At 34.8% G+C, this 18,726-nt stretch overlaps 1 protein-coding gene across 3 annotated transcripts in view; it reads left to right on the top strand.

Annotated features, from left to right (window-relative positions):
* The window catches only part of IPO11 (importin 11), a 225,219-nt gene that overhangs the window by 96,806 nt on the left and 109,687 nt on the right, over window positions 1-18,726 (top strand). For all 3 annotated transcript variants that reach the window (XM_046671978.1, XM_046671979.1, XM_046671980.1), the window contains exons 23-24: window positions 5,833-5,912; window positions 6,331-6,411. In XM_046671978.1, coding sequence (XP_046527934.1) covers window positions 5,833-5,912; window positions 6,331-6,411 — 161 coding nt within the window. The remainder of the gene's footprint in view (window positions 1-5,832; window positions 5,913-6,330; window positions 6,412-18,726) is intronic.

Raw genomic sequence — 18,726 nt, 5'->3', positions numbered from 1 at the left:
CCTGATATTGACAAATAAGTTGCATAGTGTTTTAATAATTTTTAGATTTTTTTCTGTGTACCAAAATTAGAACTTTCTGCTTATTAAAGAGCAAACACTAAATTTACTAAATTACTAAATAAAAGCAGTTTATTCTTAGGAAACTACTAAAGTTTGAACTTTGCCTAGTAAATTTGCTATGTTTGATAGCAGTTCTATAAGGTATTTAAAAGACTACTCTAAAACTGCTTCTATACACCATGGTTTTATCCACTTTCTTTTACAGAATGACTTTGTGCTATCAGTTGTTCACAAGTGAGCTCTGTACATATTTCTGATTTAGCTAAGGCACTATCAAAATCAAGATTATTAAATATCAGATAATCATATGTATTGTTTGTTGAAGTGTTATGTATGAGCTGTGAAATCATGAACTTTAATGTGTTTGAAAGAACTCTTTTGGCACGTGAAACCAGAGAACTTGGACACCGTGCTAGGAGGAAACTGTCTCTTTAAGGCACCTTGGATGAGATCTAATTAGATTCTTTTTTGCCAATCTGATCATGTATTCTGATGATAAATAATAATAAAAAAATCAATATTTTTCTGTTACATATCAGCTACCATTCCCTAGAATGTAATATCTTACATTTTTTAAAAAATAATATTTTGTTTATAGAGTTGTTTTGTGAGGGATTTTACCAGTGCAGATTCACAATTTAAACTCATGGAGTCGTTAAGAATTGTATACAGTGCTATTTACTGGCCCTTTGCTTCTTTTTCAATATGCAGAACACTATTTTTAAAAATTATTTATTTATAAAATGTAAAAATTATTTAAGTTTTTTCCATCAGAGTCCCCCCTTTTTTTTTTTTTTGGTGAGAAAGATTGTCCCTGAGCTAATGTCTGTGCCACTCTTCCTCTGTTTTGTATGTGGGACACTGCCGCAGCTTGGCTTGATGAGCTGTGTATAGGTCGGCACCTGGGATCCGAACCAGTGAACCCCGGGCTGCTGAAGCAGAGCATGTGAACTTAGCCACTGTGTCACTGGTCAGGCCCCAGAGTCCCCATTCTTTAAGACTCATTCATGAAACATCTTCAGTTTCATGTATAATTTTGGGTATACTAACTAAATAGTTTAATATTGTCAGGAGAGGGTGTTTATGTAGGAAAACACTAGGAAAAAAGGCATACTTACTATGACAATATCTGAAGACTATTTTTTCTGAGAACTTAGTTATAGTGAGTAATTTTATTAGAGGCAAAAATATTACTGAGGTATAATGATATACTGGAAAAGTAAACTCACTCTTTGACAGTATCAGCAAATGTGTACTAAATCATAATTATAACTGATTAAAAAAAGTATCTTTTTATTTGCTGGATGACCATGGTATCTAGATAATGTAATTAGTCTTTCATGTTTTCTGAGTTTTTCTCTTCTACCCCAATCTTCAGAATAGATGACATCTCAAATAATATCAAAATACCGTCTATTTCCTAAGGAAGAGCCATTTGCTATTTATCATCTAGCGTCCCCATAAAATTATGGAAAAAAATTCCCAAAGATGAAGACAGTGGCAATAGACCAGTCACTCATTGCTAGACTCCTAGGAAAAGTTTTGTCTTTAAGATATCAGAGAGAAAGAGAATAGGAAACATCCTCTTCACCTCCTTTTACTCTCTGGTGGAAGCCCATGAGTTCTGTTCTTCCTAACTTCGAGACCACATGCAGTGCCATTCTGGGTAATCCATAGTGCTTCTTTATACTTGACCTAAGAATGGGAACCTCAGCCAGACCCGTTATCAACTTTGTCATGAGCGGGATTCAGCCATTTTCACATATGGATGACTTCACACAGTGGTTTCACTTCACCTTTGTAATCCACCCCAAATTCAGCATGCCTGGCCTTTACAATGTGGGAGAGAGGATTGGTAGCCAGGAGGAAGAGGTGTAAACAAAAAGCTTATGACTAACCCTACTATAGCGTTATGACACTATTTTGAGTGTAGATTTATGTAAGTATTATAGTACAATTTTACTATAGAAAGCTTTGTAGTTGATGCATAGTCTTTACAAATCTATAAGGACTTTTATGTGTTTAGAACAATGTGTGGCACATAGTAAGTACTCTTTAAGTGTTTTGCAGTTATATGTTTTACTTCTACTATTACTATTAACATTATGCTATTTTAAAAGAAAAAATACCCAACCACTGGTTTGGTGGGCTTTGTTACTTAACCAAATCAAAAACTAGTGAAATTTCATTGTTGTGAAAATTGATATTTGATTAAAACTTTTTTAATTTTCACAGATTGAAAAAATTCTATTTTATAAATAGTATCAATAAATATAGGTGATATGGATGCTATTGAATTGCATATTCCCTACTTTTGTCTTTCAAAACAAAAAAATTTTATGTAATTTGTTTTATGCATTGTGGTATGTATATTTGCTTCAATAATATGAAGAAATTCTATTTACAAATTATATCTGAGCATGTTTAGTTTACCTTGACTTCAGTATTACATTTGTTTTTGTTTATCACACAACTAATTAATATTTGATGTGTAGCTTTTTGTATATACGTTCTTTCAGATGAGCTTTAAAATGTGTTTTGAAATATAACCAGAATATTTATTTTAATCTTTTGAAAATATAGATCAAAATGAACACATACTTTTCTTATCAGTGAAAAGACATTAGATCAGTGATTTTTAAAAATTTATTTAATGAATATGATAGTATTATTTTTTTCTAAGTAGAAATAAAGCTACTGACAGGAAGTTTCTCATTTTCATTTATAACACAGAAAACCAACAGTCTTGAACACTTTAAGATGTTTACGTTAATGAATTTTAGAGTACGTTAATTAGTGTAAATAAAACCAAGGCTAAAACTCATTTTATATTGTTTTCCCTAAATGTAAGTAGAACCAGAGATATTTTAGGTAGAACCAGAGGCTATAACTAAAAGTAATTCTAATAATTGAGTTCTAAGGGCTTGTTTTTAAAATCCTTTAAATCTATTTTATAGTGTTATCTCATTACTTAAAAGATAAACATCTGACTGACTTTTGTCCATATTGTTGTGAATGCCAAACTAATGCTCCTTGACCAATAAAATTGTTCTGTTGGTAGCTTCCTATCTAATTTGGAAGGACCTTTTTCCCACCCGCCTTGATGATGCTGTAGGTTGTCTTAATCATTTTAGCCTTTATATTCCATCAGAGTTTGAAATAAAAGACTAAACTATTATAATTGCATTTCTAAAGATAAACATTAAATAGTATGGTTAAACATAGATTCCTATTGAATCTCTATAATGTAATTCAATAATGTATTCTCTTTATTCCCTTTATAGAAACTTAAAAGAATAAATAAAATTACATGAAAGTACAAATTAAAAATAGGTGCAAAAGAATAGAGAAAAACAAAGAGGAGCAAAGTATAAATTATAGTGAGAGTAATAGATATAAATCATATATGCACACGTTAACCAGATATTTTGGTGGGCCACAGATTTGCCTCAGAGTTCTCATAGTCTGTGAAAGAAAAACTTGGTCACTTAAATTAGGAGTTTTCAGTCTGGACAGTATTGAAATTTTGGGCCAGGTAATTCTTTGTCATGAGGGGCTGTCCAGTGCTTAGTAGGAAGCTTAATAGCATCCTTAGCCTTAACTTACTAGATGCCAGTTGTAACAAAGTTCTAGACATTACCAGATGTACCCTAGTGGGCAGAATTGGCCCTGGTTGAGAACATTTGACTTAAATTATTCAGAGTCTGAAAATAAATACAGATCTGTTGCATGATTGAAGTACAACTTCTGATACTAGGACCAGACAATAATCTTTCCTCAGAGTCTTGCTAGGAACTCATGAATATAATGAACTGTGTTCAGTATACCTTAAAATAGATAAATTGATTAATTTTAGGGCTATTTTTAATATCAGTATTTAATGTTTGCTGATGATAGCATGCCCTAGAAAATTTAGTAGAAGCTCTCCATGGCCCAATGGGGACATAGAAAGCAGTATGAAGTGACCTAATCACTTGAGTATTTGCTTTATAGATTGTTCCAGGAATAGTTTTTTAAATATCTGTAAGAAGAAATGGGCGCTATGGTTTTTAAAATCAATCTTTCTTAAATATTGTTTCTTTCATCATAGATCTTGATAAAATTTTAGATGGCAATGATTTAGAAATTATATTTCTGACATGCCTGGAATGTAACCATTCTAAGTTCTCATTTCACAGTGGTTGCCAAACAGTCTGCTGTGCAGTGTTGGTCTCCTGAACAAGGTGCACAAGGCCAGACTTGACTAGACTGCCTCCTTCAAGAGAAAAGGACAGTGTGAATTTTCCATAAGGATAACTTTATCCAGTATGAAGGCCTGCCCCTTTGTCCTGAGATTCTATCTTACTTTTGTTGTGAAAAATATTTAAATGGCAGCCTTTGTTGTTTATTTTTATGTCTTTAATTAGCGTGGTAACAAGTTTGCCAGTCCTTGTCCCCTCCACATCCTCATTTTAAACTAGTCTGTTAAATCCTAATGTGTAGGAACTAATAATGCCTGTAAAACTGACGTTTTGAGCTAGGGATAGGATTGTCATTTTCTTGTGAAAGTATATGGGAAATTCTTTTTTTTTTTTTTTTTCCTTTTTAAAGATTGGCTCTTGAGCTAACATCTGTTGCCAATCTTCTGTTTTTTTCTTCTACCCACCAAAGATCCCTGGTACATAGTTGTGTATTCTAGTTGTAGGTCCTTCTGGTTATACTATGTGGGACGCTGCCTCAGCATGGCTTGATGAGCGGTGCCATGTTCCCACCCAGGATCCAAACCGGCAAAACCCTGGGCTGCCAAAGCAGAGTGTGCAAACTCAACCACTCGGCCATGGAGCTGGAAATTCTCATCTGAATAGGATGTCTTCTCACTTTACCAGTTTATGGATTAGATAAGCTCCCAGGGGCCACGCCAATATTTTGCCAGAAAAGAAATTGTTTTTAATGTGTCCTATTGCAACTGAGTAGAATTTCTAAAATATTAGCAACAAAGAATGGCAGATTTTAGATATAGATGATATTTGGGGATCATGTTTTGATCTGTATAATTATATACATCCAATCTGTATTCTATTGTATCATTATTGTATGTGATAAGATGTAAAATAACACTGCATGAACATTTGATCATATTTAATTTTAACAAAATAGCTTTCTACTTTGGACTTTAAAAGGACTAGCTAAAAATGATGTATTTTTCCTATGCTGTTCTGGTAGTTACATTTTTTAGAACCTTTTTGTGTAGGTTTTTATAGGGGAACAGAATTGAAGAACAAAGACCAAGGATTGAGAATATCTAAACACGATATAATTTTGGGATATAATTGGGACTCTTTTCATATGTAGGGCAGCATATTCAGTAGCAGTGCAGTACTGAATATTAAATGCTCATTAAATGCTTATTGAGTGAACCTGTTTAAGTAGATGTTAAAATATGATGGTGAAATGATTCAATTGCATGTTGTTTGCCATGCTGGCACTAAAAATTTAGTTTGAAATGAAAGGTTGAGTCAAATGGTTAGTAAGTTCTTTTCTGAAAGGAAAAAAGAGGAAACTTTGATATTCTTTTCTAAATTGTTCTAACTTGTGGGAGGTATATGGGAAAGCATTAAGTTATAGATTGGCGTCAGGTTTTAGATAGATATCTATATACTAGTAGTCTGAATAGCACTCAGAAAATATTTGTAAAGGAGGACATGTAACTTAGTTTTAAATAAATCGCTTCATTTAAACTGATTTTGAATGATGCATTAGTTCTTTCTTTAAAAAAAGTTATTATTTTGGCAGAACGAAGTTCAGAAAATCTCAGAACCTGCTTTAAGATCATCAATGGTTATATCTTTTTATCATCAACAGAGTTTTTACAGGTATGTTGTAGCTTTTGCATTGTAAAAATTTATGTAGTTATTTTGTTTCTCTTTTAAAATCAGGAGGTACCTTTTCAAAATTTAAAATATTGATCTATTTCTAAGGAGGAAAAAACTTTATAAGCATTGCCCGCTACACAGCTGATGTGATGCAGTTCCATGAATTATATTCTTTAACACAGACAGTATGCTCTATGAATAAATATATCCTTATATTTCTATGAAAATCACTATAGCAATAAACTGTATTTTTGTTTCCTAAACTTTTTCCAAAGAGTTCTAGTTGAAACTTTATATGCTTAGACGTTTAGTATATAATTCTCACATAGATTATAATGAGTCTGAAATTGAATTTTATGTTTTTTCTGATATTGCAGATATAGTCATATGTATATTTTGACTTCTGATTAAATTTCAGACATATGCAGTAGGTCTATGTCAGTCCTTCTGCGAGCTGCTAAAGGAAATCACTACAGAAGGTCAAGTTCAAGTGCTCAAGGTATTGTCATCTTTTAAATGAATGTTGTAAGTTTACCATCTGTATTTTATGAAATTGAATCTCCATTTGGGTTTGAATGATTGGCAAGAAGGGGAAGAATATTTCTAGACAGTATTTTCTTCTAGCAATATTCACTTGGTTTAATGTCTTTGGATCAAGAGGTCTCAAATTTGGATGTGCATACAGATCACCTGAGGATGTTCTTAAAAGCAGATCACACATTTCTAAGAAGGTCCCTGCTGATGGGATGCCAACCAAGGTCCCTCCGCCTTCCCCCATCCTAAAAAAATGACTTTGTGTAGCAAGGCTTTAAAAACTTTTATAAGTTACCCAAAGACTGGTGACATGTGATACTTCTTACCCCTCTAGTTTGTTAGCCTGCTTTGGGGAAAAATTTTTATCATTAAAATTTGGTACTTTTATTTTGGATTGACTATTGAAATCAGAGTACCAAGTTTGTATGGAGTGTGTATAATTAAGAACCAATATTGAATCATGTTGTACACCTGAAACTGGTATAATATGTGTCAATTATATCTCAATTAAAAAAAAAAACCAGTAGGCTCTGAGTTAATCTTTATGTATTCTTTTCAGATTAATGATATATATTATTTTTATATAGTGTATATAATTATGTGTAATAAAGAACTAACAGGCTGAGTTGTATATTATCTTTATATATTATATCTATATATTAAAGATATAAGTAGTATCAAGTAAGTTATATATTTACATATAAACATGTTTATGTAAATATAAAAATGTCTTTACATGTATATGTATGTATATATATATTTATACACACAGATTCTTTCTGTATGGACTTTGCAAGAAGTGTAGCTGTAAAAGTATCCCTTTTTTGTTTCTAATTTCTTAGCTATGTTCTAAGTCAGATATGAGAACTGGTTAGGTGAAGAGTACCTATCAGAACAAGATAACATTTATGGTGTGAAAACAATGTCATTGCTTTAGATCTTAAAAACTATTTGATTTGTTCCCTGTGAAATGAAAAAGTGTTTGCCCAAAGAGGTTCATTGTAAGAAATGTATTTAGCTAATCACAATAATCACAGTATATTTGGGGAACTAAGTGGGTAAAAGTGTGTGCAGGTGGTAAAGTCTTCTTTCATGTTAACTAAGATGATAACTGCTATGCATCTAATAAGAGTAATCATCAGTTTGAACTTATTCAAGCATTGTACTATTTTATGTGTTCTTCAGACATTTTTATACACACATATGCATATATAAAGCTCCAGATATCTATGTTAATACACATGTTAATTTGACTTTCAAATTGATTGCATGTAGTGTCATTGCTGATTATTCAGTCATTCACCATATAGGTCAAGGGTCAGCAAACTTTTTCTGTAAAGGACTCGGTATTAAATATGTTAGACTTTGTGAGCTATGTAGTCTTTTTCTTGGCTCTTTATTTATGCTGTTATAGGTTGAAAGTAGTCGTAGGTGATATGTATATGGATGAGTGTGGCTGTATCCAATAATGCTTTATTTACATAATCATACAGTTGGTTGGATTTGGCCCATGGGTATAATTTTGCCAACCCGTCATATTGATACTCAGTGCTTTCTTCTGCTAGGTATAGGTGATAGGAGAATCACAGTGTCTCCTCTTAACTAATTCTTCTTTTGTGGGGGAGCAAGTAAACAACCAGTCTGTATTCAGTGTTATATAAATAGCAGTTTTGGATTAGAGGTTTGTCAAAATCACCTGGTGAACTTTTCTTTCCTTTTTTTTTTTTATTGAGGTAACATTGATTTATAACATTGTATAAATTTCAGGTGTACATGATTATATTTCACCTTCTGTATAGACTACATTGTGTTCCTCAACAAGAGTCTAGTTGCCATCCAAGACCATACAAATGTGCCCTTTACCCATTTCACCCTCCCCTCCCCACCCCTTTAGTAACCACCAGTCTATTCTCTGTATCTATGTATGTGTGTGTTTATCTGCCACATATGAGTGTAGTCATACAGTTTTTGTCTTTTCTCAATCTGACTTCTTTCATTTAGCATAATACCCTCAAGGTCCATCCATGTTGCAAATGGCAAGATTTCATCTTTTATTATAGCTGAGTAGTGTTTCATACACACTACATCTTCTTTATACGTTCATCTGTTGATGAGCACTTAAGTTGTTTCCAAGTCTTGGCTATTGTGCATAATGCTACAATGAATATAGAAGTGCATGCATCTTTTCGAATTAGTGTTTTCTTGTTCTTTGGACAAATACTCAGAAGTGGAATAGCTAGATCATGTGGTAGTTCCATTTTTCCACCAGCAGTGTACGAGGGTTCCCTTTTCTCCACATCCTCTCCCACATTTGTTATTTCTTGTCTTTTTAGTGATAGCCATTCTGATGGGCATGAGGTGGTATCTCATTGTAGTCTTGATTTGCATTTCTCTAATAATTTGTGATGTTGAACATCTTTTCATCTGCCCGTTGGACAGCTATATATCTTCTTTGGAAGAATGTCTGTCCAGATCCTCTGCCCATTTTTCAATCGGGTTTGTTTTTTTGTTCTTGAGTTTTATGAGTTCTTTATATATTAATTTGGATATTAACCCCTTATCTGATACATGATTTGCAAATGTCTTCTCCCAGTTGGTAGGTTGTTTTTTCATTTTGTTGATGGTTTCCTTTGCTGAGGAGAAGCTTTTTAGTTTGATCTAGTCCCATTTATTTGTTTTTTCTTTGGTTTCCCTTGCCTGAGATGACATATTCAGAAAGATACTGCTAAGACCAACGTCAAAGAGCATACTGCCTATGTCTTCTAGGAGTTTTATCGTTTCAGGTCTTACATTCAAGTCTTTAATCCAGTTTGAGTTAATTTTTGTGTATGGTGTAAAATAGTGGTCTACTTTTATTCTTTTGTATGTAGCTGTCTGTCCAGTTTTCCCAACACCAGTTTTTGGAGAGACTCTCCTTTCCCCACTGTATGTTCTTGGCTTCTTTGTCAAAAGTTAGCTGTCCATAGATGTGTGGGTTTATTTTTCAGTTCGCAATCCTGTTGCATTGATCTGTATGTCTGTTTTTGTGCCAGTACCATGTTGTTTTGATTACCCCACCTTTGTAGTATATTTTGAAATCAAAGAGTGTAATACCTCCAGCTTTGTTCTTTTTTCTCAGAATTGCTTTGGGTGTTTTGAGTCTTTTCTGGTTCTATATAAATTTTAGGATTCTTTGTTCTATTTCTGTGAAAAATGTCCTTGGGATTTTGATAGCGATTACGTTGAATCTGTAGATTCTTTTAGGTAATATGGACATTGAACTATGTTAGTTCTTCTAATCCATGAGCATGGAATATTTTTCCATTTCTTAGTGTCTTCTTCAATTTCTTTCAGTGTCTTTTAGTTTTTAGTGTACAGGTCTTTCACCTCATTGATTACTTTTACTCCTAGGTGTTTTATGCTTTTTGTTGTGATTGTATTCTTGATCTCTCTTTCTGCTAGTTCGTTGATAGTGTATAAAAATTCAACTGATTTTTATATGTTGATTTTGTAGCCTGCAACTTTACTGTATTCATTTATTATTTCTAATAGTTTTTTGATGGATTCTTTAGAGTTTTCTATATATAAAATCATGTCATTTGTAAATAGTGACAGTTTTACTTCTCTCTTTCCAATTTGGATCCCTTTTATTTCTTTTTCTTGCCTAATTGCTCTTGCTAAGACTTCCAACATTATATTGAATAAGAGTGGTGAGAGTGGGTGTCCTTGTCTTCTTCCTGTCTCAGAGGGACACCTTTCAGTTTTTCACCATTGAGTATGATTTTAGTTGTGTGTTTGTCATATACGGCTTTTTTTATGTTGAGGTATTTTCCTTCTATACCCATCTTATTGAGAGTTTTTGTCATAAATGGATGCTGAATCTTGTCAAATGCTTCCTCTGCATCTAGTGAGATGATGATGTGATTTTTAAATTCATTTTGTTAATGTGGTGTATCACGTTGATTGCTTTGCTGATGTTGAGCCATCCTTGCATCCCTGGAGTAACTCCCACTTGATTGTGGTGTATGATCCTTTTAATGTATTGTTGTATTTGATTTGTTAATATTCTGTTGAGGATTTTTGCATCTATGTTCATCAGTGATAGTGGCCTGTAATTTTCTTTTTATGTGTCACCCTTGTCTCGTTTTGGCATCAGGGTAATGTTGGCCTCTTAAAATGAGTTAGGAAGCTTCCCATCCTCTTCAGTTTTTTGGATGAGTTTGAGAAGACTAGGTATTGGGACTTCTTGGAATGTTTGGTAGAATTCACCAGAGAAGCTATGAGGTACCCTTATGAAAGAGGCTAGGCTACCCCCATGTTGCCCTCTCTAATGGAGTCAGATAATTCTTGTAGAATTTCTTCCTTTTTTAAAAGTCTTAGTTCTCTCTCCTCTTCTACCTGCATCATTTCTAGGTTTCTATCTTTGAGCTCACTTATTCTCTTCTTCATATGATCTGCTCTATTTCCAGTGCTGTCTCATGCATTCTTCATCTCATTTTTTGAGTTCTCCAGCTCCAAAATTTCTGTTCCATCTCTTTTTGGAGTTTCTATCTCTTTGGTAAAGTATTCCTTCTCTTTATTGATTATATTTCTGAGCTCATTGAGCTGTCTTTCTGAGTTTTCATGTAGCTCATTGAGTTCTTTTCGTGACAGCTGTTTTGAATTCTTTATGATCACAATCTTCCATGCCTTTATGTTTGGCTTTTGGAGAGTTGTTTTCTTTATGTATTGCCATGGTACCATGGTTTTTTTGTGGTGCTTGCTGAGTTATTCCTCTGCCAGCACATTTGGTTTATCAAATACGTTTTATTTAGGTATAGCTTTGTTTTGATTCAAACTTTTCAACTACTTGGAGATTAGAAGCCTTTCTTTTGTTTTCAGTAGGTGGCCCTATAGCGCTAATTTTTGATATATTTCACGTGTGCTGCCTCTGGCTTTATGTGAGGTCCTGCATGTTCTCCTCACCTCTATTTGGGGTGTTGCTGGTGCTCCTTTCCTCTGCTGCCTGCCGTTCTGGGGTCACTGATGCCTTGCTGTTGCGGTGTCTCTGTGGTTGCTGGCTTTGCCACTAGGAGCACAGGGATAGCTGGCCCTTTAGCCGTGTCTGGGATCACCTGAGTGGGATGTTTCTCTGCTGTGGTGGAGGAAGGGGGAGGGTGGGGAGGAAGCCTGGTATGTGGGGCACCCTCTTACCTCTTGCCTGTTACCTTGTGGTCACCTGCTGTGGTGGGAATGTCTTAGTTCTGTGTGCACTTGTGCTGCTGCTACCAGGCTCCTAGCCCAGGCTGGGGGATGGGAGGTGCTCAGGATCATGGGGCTCCACCTCCACTGCTGCTCCATTTCCCATGGCCACAGGTGCTGCTGTGGCTAGCTGGCTGTCTCGAGTCACATGCGTGCCTTTTCTGCTGCCCACCCAGTTCTCTGGGGCTGGGGGCTGCCGGCTCACCTGCTGTAGCTGAGAGCCAGGATCCTGCGCTCTGTCTCTGCTGTTCCCCTGTTCAGCTTCCTCTCTGTACTCCAATTCATCCACCTTTGTAGGTACCGATGTGTGGACCTTTCTGGCGTCCTGCTGTGTTATGCAAAGGAGCCCTTGTTGGGTTATGAATGTTTTATTCACTGTGATTAAAGTGAAAAAAACAAAAAAAGGATCCTCTCACGCTGCCATGATGTGATGTGTCCTGGCGAACTTCTTGAAAATTCAAGTAGTACATAAGAAATTAGTATTTCTTTTTAAAAGTTCTCCAGGTGATTTTCATGAGCACTTCCTATTTGGAACCATTACTATCTATTTGCTTACGTTGCTCTAGGAGTGTAGAAGGGGTCATCTAACCTAGCATTTTACAGAGGATATTTTTTAGGGAGGAGTTGAGATAGGAGCTGAATCTTAAAAGTTTCGTAGTGGTTAGGGTTGCCAGGTAAAACATAGTATTTTTATTTGCTATTTCTGGCAACCCTAGAAGCATGAATTAGGCTTAATACAGTGTTAAATACTGCAGAGAACTGAACAAGAACTAAGAGAAAATACTGTGAGGATTGTTGAGGGTGGGGGTAATGGTGTTATTTAAAACCTTTGGTGTCTATCAATTGGAGAGGGTCATATGCCAGGTTACTGAAGTGTTAAATCTTAAAATGATGAGAAAAAGAAGGAACTTGACAGTGTCATTAAGGACTGTATTCCTTTCCTAGGCTACCGTAAGAAACTACCACATCCTGGGTGGCGTAAAACAACAGAAATTAATTTATAATATTTAATAGTGATTGTCTTTGTCACAGAGTTCTGGAAACTAGAAATCTGAAATCAAGATGTTGGCAGGGCCATGCGCGCTCTGAAGATTCTAGGGGAGAGTCTGTGCCATGCCTTTCTCTTAGCTTCTGTTGGTTGCTAGCAGTCACTGGCTTCCTTAGCTTGTACATGCATCCCTCTAGTCTCTGCCCCCAGTGTCACGTGACATTCTCCTTGTATCTCTTTTTCTCTTCTTATTAGGGCACTGGTCATAGTGGATTAAGGGCCTGCCTTAATAACTTCATTTTAACTTAATTACATCTGCAAAGGCACTACTTCCAAAGAAGATCACATTCATAGGTACCTGGGGTTATGACTTCAACATCTCTTTTTGAGAGATGCAAGACAGCCCATAACAAGCCTTTACTGTTAAAAAGTAAAATGATGGCTTTTTTGTGTGTAGAGGCAATGATCAGAACCTGGACTGAGTAGGTTTTGTAAATAAAGGTAATCCAGTACAAGGGAGGGTGGTTCCAGATGACACAAGGGATTGGGATTTCAAATCTAGACTGTAGGTGGAAGAATTAGCTTGGAAAAGGAGCAAGAGTTTGTTTGTTTTCTGAGAAAGTTGGCAAGAAGAGCAGTGATTGAAGCTGTAGATATAATGTTAGGTGAAGAGTGTAGGAAACTGGCGTGTGACCTTGCTGTTTTTAGTCAAAAAGGAGACAAAGTTGTCAGAGCTGCCTGATGCCTGTCGCCCTGAGGCAGAGGTGCATTACAGGACGACTGGTACCTCTGGCACTTCTTTTTGGGAGGAGGATGAGTATTATTCCTCTCAGTATTCATTCTTAAATGAATTATATTTTACTGATGTTAAGTTCATATTTAATAATGACTTAGGCTTTAAGAGAATTCTTATAATGTAGAAAGGCTTTTCACAAGAATTGAAATAAAATGTTCTTTGGTTAATTCTGAATTTTCCCAGAAAGTCCATTTATCAAACATAATGTATTCTTCAGCACACTGATTTTTGCTGTTTTATATTTGAAATCACAGTAGGAACTTAAAACCAACATAATGTAAACTAAAAAGAGGGCAAATAGAGAGAAAATATGGCAGAACTCTTTGGTTTTCGTTTATAGGTTCTTTGGTTTCTTTTTCAGATTAGGAGTTAAGGGTGAGAATGTAAGCTACTATTGCCAAGCAGCATGTGGGCCCGAAGGAGTAATGACAGGAACGTGTGTGTAGCTGTTGAGACCCTGGATACTTGAGCCTGGTCTTCTGCCACGTGTCTCTCAATCCTCAGTGTACTAATTTCAAAATATTCTAGTTCCAAAGCTTATAAGTAACATTAGACATGCTGTTTACTAAAGTGTTTTTGTGAACTTTTATTGCACTTATACCCTTACCAAACTGATGTAGTGGCTATTGAGGAACTTAATCTGTCTGACACAATAGTAGTTTCATTTTTTGCTTTAATGATAATTTCTTCTCTGGACATAGAGGAGCTAACAAGGAATTGACACTTTGGACTTAATTCTGACTATTTGAGGAGCAACTGATTGGCAACATGAGAATGATAGAAATTTGAGAGAAAATGCCGTGCCATTTTGATGTTGTCTTTGTAGATTTTTCAGTGTGTGTGTTTTTTCTTTCTCTTCTACTAGGTTGTAAACTTCTTCATAATCCTGAATTTAGTAAATATGTGTTCTCTCTAAATGTGTACACTGTAAGTCATTTGGAAGCCCAGAAATTTGTGTTTCTTCTGTTAAGGATTGCACCGTGGTTATCACTGCCCAGTAGAAATGCCGTCTCAAGCATACCAACGGAGCGTTTGGAATGTTGTTCTCTCCTTGACCTGTGCCTTGGTTTGCACACCCAGCTACTACTTAAACAGTTCTTGAGTACATTCTGGGCTTAAATTCTCTCATTTATTATATAAAGGGTCATACTATATGATTTTTAATAATCTGTAACTATGCATTATGTGAAATCCTCTGTTAAATTATGATATGTGTATTCTAACAGATGAACAAAAGAGGTTGTTTCTTATGTTTAACCACTTCCCAGAAGAAATTTGAATTGGAAGTGTTTTTTTTTCCTGCTTTTCTGCAATATTATTAGTAAAGTAATTGTTGAAAGACAGCTTGTTCTGAGTCATATGGAATGAACATTGTGAAATTCACTTGAAAAATGAGGCAAGTTTTTAGGATATTTCCTAAGGAAAATATTTACTTCTTACTATTTGTTTTTAATTATATTTTTGCAAAATAATGAGAGTCAGTATAGCACAGCAGATAAGACTGAAGTGAAACTTCCAGGGTCTGAGTATCGGCTCTGCTGCTTCACAGCTGTGTGAGGTGAGCACGTTAATCTCTGTTCCTTACTTTGCATGTGTAAAATGGCGATGAAAACTTTGCCTACTCTAGGGTTGAAGTGAGGATTATATAAGCTTATATGTATGAAGCGTTTATAACAATGCCTAGCATGTAATCAGCTAATATAAGTGTTGGCTGTTGTTATCTAATTATATAGTTATCTAATTATATCATCTCCCTCTGGGGGAAAACAGGCGCTACCACATTTGTGGGCCAAATAATTTATTTGGTTGCTAACATCTTTGACTGTAAGAAAAACAAACCAAGTTATTCTGCCTATTTCTTTGACCATTTTTTCTAAATAAATGTTTATTTAAAATAAACAATAGATTAAATTTTTTAAACTAGGTAGGTGATTTACACATGATAGAGTTTAGGCTTTATCAAGAACTATATATCTCAGCTGGCTCTTTAAAATTAATTGTATTTAATTCTTTCTTGCTTTTTAGAATAACACAATCTTTTAAAAAATTTTATTATGGAAAATTTCAAATTTACGTAATGTACAACATTACCCTTACAATTTTACTCGAAAAATCTATTTGCTTCTCCTTTTCAGTGAAAGAAGGTAATGTCATTTTTTGTACCCTAGTTGTACCTATTTTTTTAATTGACCAATTGAGTGCAAATCAGTTATCATCCAAATATCTATTAAAATATTTGTAACATTTAATATGTTACGGATTAAACCAATTTCTTTGTAAGTGTGCCAGTAGGAAGTCATTGATAAGATATAAATACTTGAATTAAAAATTGACAATCTAGGGGCTGGTCCCATGGCATAGTAGTTAAGTTCAGTGTGCTCCACTTTGGCAGCCTGGGTTCACACGTTTGGAATCCGGGTGCGGACCTACACCACTTGTTGGCCATTCTGTGGCGGCAACCCACATGTAAAGTGGAGGAGGATTGGCAGAGATGTTAGCTCAGAACTAATATTCCTCAAGCAAAAAAAGACGAAGATTATCTCAGGGCTAATCATCTTTAGCAAAAAAAGAAAAAAGAGAAAAATCGACAATCTAATAATATGTTTTTAAGACTGTATTTTTATATAACTATTCCTATAGCTAAATCTGTATATTTAATTTGAAATTTCAAAAACTGTTTTATTATTCATTAAATGGATATTAAATACTAGGAATATACTAATTATTGTGAATAAATTGTGTTTTTTATATAAAGGAATATTTTAGGACAGTGGTGCTTTTATGCTTGTACTTAAAAGCTGAGAGAACTCAGAATTTTTGACATTTTCCTATTCTCAGAGTTCCAGTAAAGCTTTAATAATAATTTTAAATATTAGCTCATTATTTTCATTTTTAATACTCAGATACTGTTTCTTAATATAGTATGCTATATAACGTTTTTGACTAAATGTGATTGTTATACTAATTTCTGACAATATCTGGAAGTAACTTCTTTGAAGCAGAAAATTACAGTGTTATGAAAATTGGATGGAGAGATAAGTATGCCTGCTTTAGGAGCAAATGGTTAAGAGCAAAAATAGACTATTGTATTTTGTGACTTGGAATGAGTTATCCAGATGAATACAATTGTGCTACTGTTAATAATAATGAGGTTTCATTTTGGACATGTCGAATTTGACATGCCTGTGGGAGAATCCATATGGAATGGTCCTATATTATTTCCACACACAGAACATTCTACAGTCCACTTTCCAAGGAAGATATTGCAGTTGTGATTTAAAAGCCACAGGTTCAAATTCTGACAATCTCCACAGTGAAAAAGGTTCTTCCATTAGGACGGAAATCCTACCAACATTTTGATCAGCAGTATTGTTTTCACTTCTAAACAAAGTTTTGAAAAATGCATCTAATGATTTCAGTGGTAATAAACAATTCTGTATATTTCAAGTGAAACGCACATACACTCAGATTGCCAGACAAACAAGAAGGAAAAAACACTAAAGACAACTAAAGTATTCACAGATAGTTAAAAACAAGCTAATTTACAGATATTAATAGAATTTAAATCATAACAATCTTCTTGGGGGAAATCATTAAGTTCTCAGGGGTTTTAACAAGTTTGCTGTATTTTAATCCATTTAGTTTAGTTTTGTTTTGACGAGTCAATAGGTCAAACTGTCCCATCATCAGCCAGTGGGAGCTCCTTCAAGTTGATCCCTACTTCCTTTTCACAGAACCCCTCCTTCTCTTCCTTCTGGCACAGAGATCTCTCCAGTCTATCCTGCGGATCTCCTGCCTGGGCTCTGGAGTCAACCAGCAGGAAACAATGTATACAGACCACAATCTAGGCTGCCGTGCTTTTTACCACTGGACTGACACTTCTTCTACGTCTTTGATTAGACAGCATTAGCAAATCTATTCTTCTCGTCCTGAGAAGTATATACCATAAATCCACCAAGTCCAACTTAAGATTATAGCATGTTACATAACTTCTTTGATTTTATATTTCCATCTTTCTTCTATGAAAAATCCCAGATTCTAATAATCTTATTTGCTTCTAACTACTACATAAAAATGTCCACATATATACAAATGGGTTTCAAAATAACAATACCAATATTACTAATAACAATAACACTATTGAATGCAATTTATAATTTCCTTGTGTTTCTTTTTGTTGTTACATCCCACTATGGATGTATATGTAAAAGACTATGTATTAAGGTTACTTAAAATATTCTTCTCAAATGGCTATGCCACAGACATACTAACAGTTAGATTCAATTGTTTCAGCTTGTTTTTTATCTTTAGGAACTGCTTTTACTTTATTATTTTAAATCATATAAAACATCTATACAGCTCCAAAGGCAAAAGTACAAAACAGACATCCTGAACGATCTAGATTCTATCCTCTCTCCCTCTTCCCGCTACATAACCACTTTTATTAATTTGGTTTATTTTCCCATTGCCATCTATGTTGTACTCTTTAAACAAAAGAAAACTCTAGACACTGTTTTTGCTTATAGTCTCAAAATAACTCTAAAACTGTACAGAGGAGGTCATCTTCATTCCTTTTTAAAGCTGCACAGTACTCCTCTGTGTGGTTGCATAAACTGTGGTACCTCCAATCACCTATTACTAATTATTTTTTATCAGTATTTTGCTATTACAAATTGCATTTCTGCACTTTAGTTTTAATCTACCCCTTTTCTGAATATACCTGGAACAGACTCTGTTTTTAAAATCCCTGTAACAAATGCAGGCATTTAGTTTGTGCCTGGCACTCAAACAATTTTCTTGATTTAAACTTCCACTGCATATAAAGCGGTTAAGAGCGTGGATAGTGGGGCCAGCCCCATGGCCGAGTGGTTAAGTTCACGCGCTCTGCTTCGGCAGCCCGGGGTTTTGCCAGTTCAGATCCTGGGCATGGACATGGCACAGCTCATCAGGCCACGATGAGGTGGCGTCCCACATAGCACCATCAGAGGCACTCACAACTAGAATTTACAACTATATACTGGGGGGCTTTGAGGAGAAGAATGAAAAAAAAAGAAGATTGGCAACAGTTATTAGCTCAGGTTCCAATCTTTAAAAAAAAGAGTGTGGATCGTGAAGTTAGAATGCCTATGTTTATGTCAAGGTTTTAATACTTACTAGTTGAGTAACCTTGGACAACGTATTTACCTCTTTGTGATTTAATTTTCATCTGTAAAAATGGGGAAAAGAACAGTACTATCATCATAGGTTTATGTGAAGATTAAATGAACTCTATGTTG

Source organism: Equus quagga, chromosome 9 (genome assembly GCF_021613505.1).
Source record: "Equus quagga isolate Etosha38 chromosome 9, UCLA_HA_Equagga_1.0, whole genome shotgun sequence".
Classification (NCBI taxonomy): domain Eukaryota; kingdom Metazoa; phylum Chordata; class Mammalia; order Perissodactyla; family Equidae; genus Equus; species Equus quagga.
Note: the sequence above shows the minus strand (reverse complement) of the source record. Positions and strands in the feature narration are given on the sequence as shown.